General features: G+C 47.8%; 1 protein-coding gene across 1 annotated transcript; it reads right to left on the bottom strand.

Moving 5' to 3' along the window:
- Positions 1-1290: 1290 nt before the first annotated feature.
- Positions 1291-10229, bottom strand: PHYH (phytanoyl-CoA 2-hydroxylase). Its single transcript, XM_002192511.6, has 9 exons — positions 10067-10229; positions 7852-7907; positions 7625-7735; positions 7369-7534; positions 6694-6775; positions 5577-5758; positions 4662-4811; positions 3535-3666; positions 1291-2309 (listed from the first exon to the last, which is right to left on the bottom strand). The coding sequence occupies exons 1-9, from the start codon at positions 10163-10165 to the stop codon at positions 2256-2258; spliced, it is 1032 nt and encodes a 343-aa protein (XP_002192547.5). The 5' UTR covers positions 10166-10229; the 3' UTR covers positions 1291-2255.
- Between the last annotated feature and the right edge of the window lie 633 nt (positions 10230-10862).

Here is a 10862-nt window from a genome sequence, read left to right on the forward strand (position 1 = left end):
TGCTGTTACATCAATTTAGGAGCACACACGTACCTCCAACACGTGAACCTGAACACCTACAGCAAACCAAATTGTAAGAAACATCTCACCAAACCAGGGCTAAACCAAAACACACTACTACCAAAATAACTTTAAATATTTTGCTTTTAATTTGATTCAATTGAAGCAACTTTTCTAATAGGGTAAGTGCTGCTTCACTAAAATACACAGCAACTCAAGCATTTCAACAGCTTCTGCATTTCCCTGTCTCCTGAAGCTCTGCCTAACAGATTTGGAAGTTTATTTCTCAAAGGTATTATTGCTAGAGGAGGTATCCAGCAACACCACACATCCATTCTGGGAGAATCCAGCTCCATCCAACTGTGCTCTGCCCAGCAGAGCGAGCACAGCCTCCCCAGAGGGTGGTTACCCAACAAGGAATGAGGACACAAGTCTCTCACCAGGTGGGACAACTGCCGAGTTTAGATGATCTCTGAGGGCATTGATGGGTTTGTTCTTCTGAAAGAGGCAATTTTAAGCTGAAATCCATAGGCAGAGGTGTATACATTTTTAAAAACAAAGGTAAACTTCTTTACTTCTCTTTCCTAACTATAGTAACTCAGTCTTTAAACTGGGAATGTGACACCTGTAGCTCTTCTCTGTGGTCACAGCTCCCTCTGCAGTCATCCCAGCTCCACCAGTGACAGCAGACAGGGAAGTCTCTCCATCAGTCCTGTGCTGTGAACCAGACAGAACACACCAAGTTCTCACAAAAATCCCATGGAAAGGACTCAGCAAAGTCGCCAGAGGGATCTCCAACTCACTGGAAATCACCCACCTGGCCATGCTCTCCATCAGTGCCAGGGTTATAGAGGGCACGGGGAACCAGGACACCCAAAATCACTTGCTGAGCCAGGCTAGGGGTCTGTCCTAAGTGACTCTCATCACTTCTTGGTGTTGTGGCCAAACCAGAAGCTGCTGAGAGGTTATGTCTGGCTCCAGGTGGGAACACAGCGCTGACACCTTACTCCAGCACCAAGGGTGTAGGACCAACACTTAGCTGTGCTTAAACCTCACCTTCTTTAAAAATCAAACAAACAAGAAAACCTAGATATGCTGCATGAAGATGAAGAATCACAAAACGATGCAGAAGGTGCCACAAGAACCCATCATTGCAGCCTTTGGTTCTTTCTTGGGTGGACTGGGGGGGAGTGGAAACAAGCTGAATGTTGATGCTTTGCACTGGGGTGTTCAATGGCATCCCCAGCACCAGTTTCTGAACAGCAGCAATGACACAACACAGCCCTCAAGTGCAGTTTCGCTCTGGTTTATTCTTCATTTCAAAAAACAGATTCTGAAAGTGAAAGACGCTTTCAGAAAGCAAGGAAAAACACTGTCAAAGGCAAGAGGATCATTTCAGTGTGCATCACTCCACCCTGCCACCACTGCGATCCAGGGAGCATTCAAACATTTCCTCAACCTGTCAGCAGCAAAAGGCTCCTTATCCCAGACCTGCCAGACTCAAAGGATTCCCTCATTTCACACAGCCTTGGATCAGTTGTGCAAGGCCAGTGGGAGGCTGCTTTGTTGGCCCAGTAGCTCCCAACACTGTCAGACTCTTATTTCACCTGTGCCAGAGCTGCCTGGTCAGGTATGATGCCACGCCAAGCCATGCTTGAGGAACTCTACCAGCAGTCATATTCCTGTCCATAAATCCCATTTTTCTCTGTGAGTGGTTGCTGCTTTCTCTTTAGCCACTTCCTTGCACCATTGCTTCTGCTGGTACTAACACCCTCATCTTCATCAGCTACACTAGTAACTCCCCATGTCACCGAGGGCTTGTCTGAAACTGAATTTTTTCTCTTTTTTTTGGCACAGGAAAGGAAGTTGGAAATACTGCAAATTCTTGCATAAAATCTTATGTTGGTACAGCATCATTCTAAAGGTGTGTCATGGTTAAAAGCTTTTAAGAAACAAGAATGAAAACACCAAGAAAATCAAGGTGTTCTTTCAAGACTTCGATTCTTCGATTGTCTAAGACACCTGCAGCAAATCTGTTTTTCTAGGTTAGGTTTCCTTTGGCATACATCAGCTGTCCAAGCTCAGTGGAATCATTATGAATTAGCATAGAAAATTTTGCAGTGCAGAATTTGGCTAAGTTACCCTTACAGAGGTCAACAAAGGGAATTCTGCCTGCCCAGGCAGGGTCTGTGTTCTTCCCTCAGAGAAGCTCATTCTCAGGCCCACGTTTTCCATCCTGCTCTTCACGGAGTCTTCTACAGGTTGATTCTTTCCCCTTGCACAAGCCGTGCTCGGAAGTTCCATATGTCCTTCAAAACAAAAATGAGACAAAGGAAAAGCACCTTAAGGGCTGGTCACAGAAAAAAGTGACCAGGATTCCAGTTTACAGAGATGGGAGTAGAGGATGACTTAGTTCTTATCATCTTGTGAAAGTGAAATAAGATCTGGGCACTCCTCTGGGAGAAAACTCCAACTCTGGTTAAAAAAAATCCTTAAAGCTACACGTGAACACAGAGACTTCTCTGGGTTTGTAAGAACAACCTCTTTTCCACTCAGGAGAAGGAGAGAGCCTCACTACACATCCCTTCAGATTTCACCAAGCACCTAAACAACCCCAGGAACTGAAAGCCAAGCAAGCTGTGGCCTTACAGACACGAAAGATCAGCTTGCAAAACACAGCTGGGCACCCCACCACACCCAGGCACACTGGGGACAAACACGCAGAACAACACAAAAACGCCAGGGGTGAAAATAAAACTCACCCCTCCCCAGAAAGCCCCAAATATTGTAAAATATGTACATTTTAAAATAAAATTGCTGCTTTTACATCTAGACTTTACTGCCTTGATACTGGCTTTCCACATGCTTGGGAACTGCTGCAGATTAAGATATTCAGAACATTTTCACCCCAGTAACAAAGTTTATTTTTCTTTCAGTGGCTGGATCCCTGAAGCATTTACATTTGCTTTGTATTTTACTCAATGGTCTCAGTTATTCAGCAAGAGTCCATTAGTCCCTTTTTTTTTTTTTGAGGCAAATGTATATTACTGCTGACAAACCTGCCATAGCCTTGAGTATAAACGACTGATGTGGGATTATATTTAAGCAAAAAAAAATCCATTTGTTATTGTGGTCAGATGTGGCTACTTGTTTTAAAAGGAAAATCCACCTACCATTAGTGGGGGGATTGTAAGAACTATGGACATAAAAACTGGACAGGCACTGAATTTATTCCAACTCATAGTTTTGAATTCAGGGCAAATGACCACATGTTTTTATTTACAAGTAGAGCTTCAGAAGGAACTTCTGGAGATCAATGGATGTTGAGGGGCTGCCGTGAACAAGGCATTATGAGGGAAAAGGCCCCAAAGAAGCCTGCCAGTCATCCTCTGAACATCCAGCCTTTTATCCTGCCAAGCACCTCTGCCTGGTACAGCCTGATCTGCCAACCAGGCATAGCAAAGAGCACCAAGGAGAGACTTGGGAAGGGGAACCGACCTGGTCTGTAACAAAGGGCACTGAGCCAAGTCTCACCTTCAGCTCCACAGAAGTTGCATCATATTTCTTGCAAACCATTTCCTGCAGCTCCTTCTCCAGGTGCTCCTGAGTTGTGTTCTTGACATCAATGTAGTGACACTCTGAGCTGGCGAAGTGGCAGCTGATGCTCTGTGTGAGGAAAGTGGGTGTCACTCACTGTCATATCAGCTACAAACAACTGCTGGAAAAAACCCTAGTGCATTGCAGACTGTGGACACATCACTCCTTCCTTACAGATCCTGTCAGAAAATTCCTTCCTCCTTTCCAAGCACTCTGGAGAGTGTCCCCTTGGAGAAATACTCCTGCTGCTGACTTCCTTCTCTTGCTCTTCTTCCTTTCCTTCTCCCTCTCACTCCCTCAGTATGAGCTGTCCTACTTGATCTCAGAATATCAGCAGCTAGAGTGCAAATAGGGATAGTCAGGGCTGGGGCAGACCTGTGTGTTCCTGCACCATAGGGTCACAACCCACTTGTTTTGAATCCACCAACAAACTGACACAGGGGCTGAAAGAAGAGGCCACACAATAGGCAAACCAAAATCAAAACAGAGCAGCCCGTGCTGCAGTGCCTGGATGAATCCCTTCTGAGACAGGACCAGGCCCACAAAGGAGGGCCCTTTTCCCTGTTTCAGTTAAATCATCATGCATGTCAACAAATCTTTTATAGAAAAATGGTTGTGCAATCATATAAATAACTATTATTTACTGCACGATGGAGACTCCTGTTATCCAGATGGGATACCAAGAATTCAGGGAAAAAAGATTAGGTAAAGTCCTGATATCTGGGACAGCTGAAAGGGAACTTTCAGAAAAGCAATTACAGCCAGACAGGCTTTAATTTAAACATAGATTCAACATCTAATTTCTACTCCTGTTCTGTTTTTCTCAAGCAGCTGCACAGTGTGCTCTTCTTACAGAAGACAGATGTTTAAAAATAAAATAATAAATAAACAAGAGACTGCTGAAGTATATTAGGAAGATAAAAACTCTTAAAACATTCATCCACATATTCATGAACTGAGAAAGGATTCAAAGGGAGGGGGGGATAAAAATAGAGGGATAGTTGGATAATTTTTTTTTTTAAAATCAAGACTATAAAAAACTGTATCAAGAGATGTTTTCCTACCTTTCGAAAACCTGATGTCCTGTTTATCCCAGAGCCATGAATGAGCAGGGGATGGAAGAACACTGTGTCTCCCTTCTCCATGACAAGGTGAACCTTGGGAATCTTCTCATCCTCATCAAGCAGCCCATGGAAAAGCTTGTTGGTTTTACCCTAGGAAAGAAAAAGGCTGAACTGAAATCACTCAGCTAGAATTACAGGAAGAGCTGATTCTCAGAGCACAGCAGGGACAGCTAGGAATCTGCTTTCCCCCAGAGAGAGTATTCCATATGCCAAGCTAGAAGTCTGACTATTGCTTACTAGTCCTTCTACCTCAAGCCTGATACACAGAAAAATGATACTTTCTGTATTTTCTGCAGCTGGATTTGGACAAAGGCATTCTCAGCTGGAGAGAACAGAGAAGAGCACTGGAAAAGCCCCACAAGGGTGGACTGATGCCACTGCTGTCCAGCCTTTTGCTCCTGGTATAACCATCACTAATGACAGTCCAGGCCAGGAAACACACACTCTTAAGAGGAAGAGACCACCTGGTATTTTATTCCATCCAACTGTTTACTGTCAGACTTCTCCTCTTTGGGACAGTACACATGGTACCAGGCAGGAACAGGAGGAGATAGAGCCCTCAGACTTGGCAAGAGCAGTGGAAAACGTTGGCATGTGTTTATACTGTCATGCCACAACGTGCAGGACATTCTCCAGGTGAAGGTGGCAACAGAGGCAAATCTACCCACATCACATAGAGTGAGGTCACCCAAGAAACTCTCTCCCAAATCAAGGTCAATATTTGCATAAACAGAAAAAAGAAATCACTGAAAACCTCAGCTTTGACCTGCACATCCTCCCCCTACAGTGAATCCTTCCCAGCCAAAATATATCCCCTTCCTGCATGCCCTTCCCAAGCCCCCCAAGACTCTGTACCTCGCACTCTGGATAACCATGAGGCTTCAGGGCTGTCCTGTGTGTCCCTGGCTGCACGACCAGGCAGCCGTTGTCCTGGTGGGCCCTCTCCATGGCGGTCCAGGCGCACACGATGCGGGACGCCGGCCGGAACGGGAAATAGTGCAGGTCCTGATGCATGGGGTGCAGGAAGGTCTGCTTGTCTGCAACACAGGTGCACAAACCTTCAGCCTCATCACACGTGACACACCTTTTCCTTCCTGTTAAACCACTGTGCCACATCCTGAGGAGCTGCTGCTGGGTCACTCGGTGTGCTCAGTGCCTGCTCCAGCCCAGCCATGGAAGCCAAGCAGCTGAGCTGCCACCCCCACCCAAAATGGACCCAAAATGGCTCTTGGGTCACACAGTGAAAGCCAGGAGGCTGCTTAGCTCTGTGACCCCTCAGAAGTTTCCTTTTGCTGGCCTTCACCACCACCACCACACATTTTCATCACTCATTTTGGCTGCTCTCCAGTTGTGAGAACTTTAACCTGCACAGTGTTGCACAAAGAGCTTCCAACAGCTGTGCTGTCTGCAGGCACTGGATGTACTGCTGTGATGCAAGCAGAATCAACCCTGCCTGTGCTGCACCCTGCTCATGTTTATTTAGCTTTCTCTTTAAAAGAAGGGGGAAAAAAAATCTCAGTTTATGGACTGCAGCCTCCACAGAGAATCTCTGCCCTAGAGGCCCTCTTCCAAGAAGTCTAAACATAAATAAATATTCTTGAAGTTTTGCTTGTTATTCTTTTCCCCCCATGGAAATGGAAACATCAGCCACACCAGGATAGCCTTTTATATATAATTTATATACTTACCTTGCCATTGATTTTGCCCCTTAAATAGATACAGGTAGGACATTTCTACTTGCCTCATTTACCATACTATTTAGACTTTGTGCAGCCTCAAAAACTCTCCTGTGTTTTCTCATGTTGTCTCATTAAACCAAGGTAAAAAGAAAACAAACTATCACCAAAATGGCTTTGTAAATTTTCAGTGTTATTTGGGTTTAATTTTTTTACAGCTTTTCTAAAATACTAAGTTGAATTCTGGAATACACACAACAATTCATCCATTTTCCTCTAATCCAAATTTTCCTTACCAGAATCTGGAAGTTTATTTATCAGCATGGTGTGCATTGCCATGATGTTTGGCCCTGTGAAGCACTCAACATATTTGAGGACCTACAAGGACGAAAACATTAGGAAAAAAAATCAGAAACATGAAAAACAAGAGGAAATATTGCTGAGGAAGCACTAGGAGCTGGATGTTTGGCTGAGGACAAGGGTACAGGAAAAGGAGGTCAGGGAGGATGGAGGGATGCAGGACAGGAGGCAGGATCTGGCTTGGCACACAGATGGGAATGGGGGGAGGAGGCCAAGAGGGAAGAGGGTGCTGCAGGCTGCTGAGAGGGGTGGAAAAGATGGGAAGGGTACCCCACAGAGCTGTATCTGCCACATGAATATTGGTGCAAGGCTGGACCTGCCCTGGGACAGATGTTTGCCTGGATAAAACACATTCACAAGATGTGGCTGATCTGTCCCTCTAGCCTGGCACGGTTTGGCCAAGTCACATTCCTGACTGGCTCCACACCAGGGGCAGAGCAGCACTGCTTTAAGTCTTCTGCCCCAACCTCCACCCATCCCCTGTTCATGCAGAACACTCCTAAAAGCTGACCTGGTCTTCCTTCCTCACTTGTGTGTTTATGGGAGTGACCTGCAGGGTCAGGTACCTCCATACAGGCTCTTCCACCACCACCACCCTTTCTTTGCTTTACCTCTGGAAGAGTGCAGTATCTGAACAGCTCTTCATCTTCCTGGAAGTCCTGCACTTTATTAACCACGTTTTCAGACTGACCAAACTGGGATCTCAGGGACTCATCTTTCATAATCATAATTCCTGGTGGCTTCACTTCTCTTCTACAGATCCTCAAGAACTCCTTCCTGCAAGGAGGAGGGAACGCCCATGTTGGAAGAACTCAACAATCTCCACTTCCCAGAGCTCCCCCAGCCTGCCAGGCAAGTGCCTCGTACCTGAAGCGCTCAATGTCCTCGTCAGAAACGAGGTTCTTGATGAGCAGGTACCCGTTGTCCTCATAGAACTGCCTCTGCTCTGTGGTCAGCAGATCGTTGTCCAGGGTGTAGCTGGGACAGAGGGACACATTAACCACCCCTAGTGACCAACACGTGTGCTTGGGGGAAAAAAGCTCAGCTCTGAAGGCTGTTTTCCTTTCATCTCTACCAGGGAAGACAGAGCTTACCAAAACCTCCCTGATTGAGGAACAACACTGACTTGGGCTGAAGTAGGAATGCTAACCTGGGGTGAGAATTAAGGAATATACAATCAAGCAAGATAGATTAGAACATTATCTACAGGCACGAGTCCTTGATCCTACAGTGCTGTTCATGTTAAAGGCAGGTGCTGTGCTGGACACTCAATCCCATGTTCCTGTTAATTTTGCTTCTATAATAATAAATTATAATACAAAATATTCGATAAATGAAAAGAATCTAAACCAATAAAGCAGTAAAAGTAAACCTGAGGTTTCACATTCTCCTACAGTGTTGCAAACCCTCACCATCTCACCAGTTACTCTAGAGATCAGGTCCCTGAAATGACAGGGATAGCAGGAAGAGAGGAGAGATTTAGGCTTGTCCTCCACTTCGAGTCATTTCAACAGGTTTTAAAAAAGCGTTTGTTTTCTCTTACGCAGAGACACGTTCTCATCAACAGGGCAATTAAACCCCACTTGCTAAAGAAGCCTCACAAGAGCTTTATGCATGGTGTTGAAGTGCCATCCATAACAAAAATGAGCATCTTCATGCTGATCTTTTGGTCTGCACATGCATGTTTGCTTCAGGGTTTTATGAAAACCACTGACTATCCTCTATTGCTCATAAAACCATGAATGCTTTGGGAATGAGAAATAGGTTTCATCACACCAGTTGTGTCTGTGGTCCCCACACCAGGAAGCTTAAACATTATCTTGTCAATAGTCACATACAGTGGGAGAAGAACAACACATGCAAAAATGTTTGGCAAAAATGGTGAGCCAGAGGGAGGAAAAAGGTGCTGGGAACTGGATGGAAGACAGAGAGAAGAACATGGGGAGACCAGCTGGCAACTGCCACAGGAGGTCCCAGAGCAAGGAATCCCCCAACTGAGGGCACCAGTGCTCCACACAACACACTTCAGGCCTAATTTCAGTGAATACGGGACTTCTGATCATTCAGGTTCCTAAATGCCCACAGACAGCTGACAGAGACACAGGCACTGCTAAACCCCAGCATGGGGCCCTGCTCAGCACCTCAGTCTCTGAATGAGGGGAGAGCAGACAAGTCCACTCAATGCTGAACTCCATCTCAGCACCTTCCTCCCAGGCTCTGCCTCTTCCTCTCCCTGGTTTTGCTCTTGACACTTTGCAACATTCAGAGGAGAAGTCTGGGTTGCTTGGACAACTGAAACCACGAGGCGCAGAAATTAAAACAAAACCAGTGAACTGCTGCACCATTTGATGTATCAAACAAATCTATTCCTATCAGAGCGTATCATTTACTTTATCCACACACCTTTCTTGCTCCAGCCCAGCTTAGTCATGTTTTTGCCCAAAGCAATTTGCATCATGACCCAGATTTAAAAACAAACAGGTTGTGCAGCACCTCTCCTTACTTCCTGTCTCTTACAACCAGGGTGTTTTTCCTATAATTTATTCCTAATTTTATGTTCCTACTTGTGTTATGTCAGTCTAAGTCAACAACTACCCATTTCCCTTCATATTTTTAATCGATTTGAGGACTTCTACATCCTGTTTGATCACATCCTCTTCTATGTATTATAATTCAGAGGTAACTTGTCAGCATTCTGCTCTGTGAAAAAGCTTTTTTTTTAAAGCAACATTTATGACAGCAGCTTTAAAAATATTCTCAGCAAGCAGTCTCCACTTAACTTTTGGAACCACAGACTTATCAACGTAAAAACTTATTTCTACCCAGGTTTCCTTTGCCTTATGTTGGCAGCCTCCAACATCTTCGCCTCGGTTCCCGCTCACAAACCAAACCTTGATGTTTTTCCTGCTGCTGCTCTATCAGTCGAGTCCGTACCTTTCAAGGGAATCTGTGACTTGCCAAAGTCAGGCGGAGTTGAATCTCCAGGAGGAAAATTGGCTGCAGGGAAGCCTCTGGCAGTGCTGGATGGGCTGTGCCGGGGCACTGCCGAGATGCACATCCCGGCTCCCACATCCCGCGGGGCTGAAGCTCATGGAGAGGCTTTGGGGTGGGTCAGGCACTGACCCCAAAATTCGGGGGCACCAGGATACCGGGCAGGGCTGGCCCTGCGTGTCCCTCCCAGCCCGGTGTCCCTGTCGGACACACCACGGGCCCACACGGGCCGGGGAGCGAGGGGCGAAGCGGAGCCCCGACCCACGGCGGGCTCCGTGCTGCCGCCGCCCCTTCCCGATCCCACAGCAGGAAGGATACCGGAGCCGGGGCCGCTGCCGGCCGCGGGGAGAGGTGCCGCAGGACGGCGGCCAGCCGGGCCGCCGAGCGCTCCCCGAGCCGCTCCCCGAGCCGCTCCATGGCGCCCGGGCCGCCTCAGCGCTGTCCCGGCCGGGGCGGAGCTGGGGCCGCCGCATGCTCAGAGCCCGAGCGCCCTCCGAGCCCCGGGTCAGCCGGGAGGCGGTGGGAAGTGCCTGAGGAAGGGCCTGAGGGAAGCCGGCGGTGGGAAGGGCCTGAGGGAAGCCGGCGGTGGGAAGGGCCTGAGGGAAACCGGCGGTGGGAAGGGCCTGAGGGAAGCCGCCGCCCTCAGAGCCCGGGTCCCGCCGGGCGCCGCGGTCCCGCAGGAGTGCGGGCGGAGGAGGGACCCAGCCGCCCTCAGAGCCCGGGGCCGCCGCGGTGCCCCGGCTGTGCGGGGCGGCCGTGACGGAGCCGGCGCCCTCAGAGCGGAAAGGGCCTGAGGGAGGCCAGGCTGGGCATGCGGAGAGCTTGGGAATTTCTGTGCGGATTTCTTTACATTCCTCCTCCCGCCTCCCATTTTTTTCCCCATTCTCTGCCAGCTGTGAATTTCATCAGCCCCGTGCGGAGAGCAGCGCTTGGCACAATGCACTGCTGAGGCCGGCGTGGATCGATGCTTTATCTCCTGTCTCTAAGGAGACCGACAGAGTTCACCTCGTCCCTCCATGAGAAGGTTTGGAGAGATTCTTGCAGCCCCAGTGTGGAAACAGATCTCACTCCTGCCAGGTTGTCCATAATCCCCTCACTGATGAGCAGTCCAGGC

This window comes from Taeniopygia guttata, chromosome 1A (genome assembly GCF_048771995.1).
Source record: "Taeniopygia guttata chromosome 1A, bTaeGut7.mat, whole genome shotgun sequence".
Classification (NCBI taxonomy): domain Eukaryota; kingdom Metazoa; phylum Chordata; class Aves; order Passeriformes; family Estrildidae; genus Taeniopygia; species Taeniopygia guttata.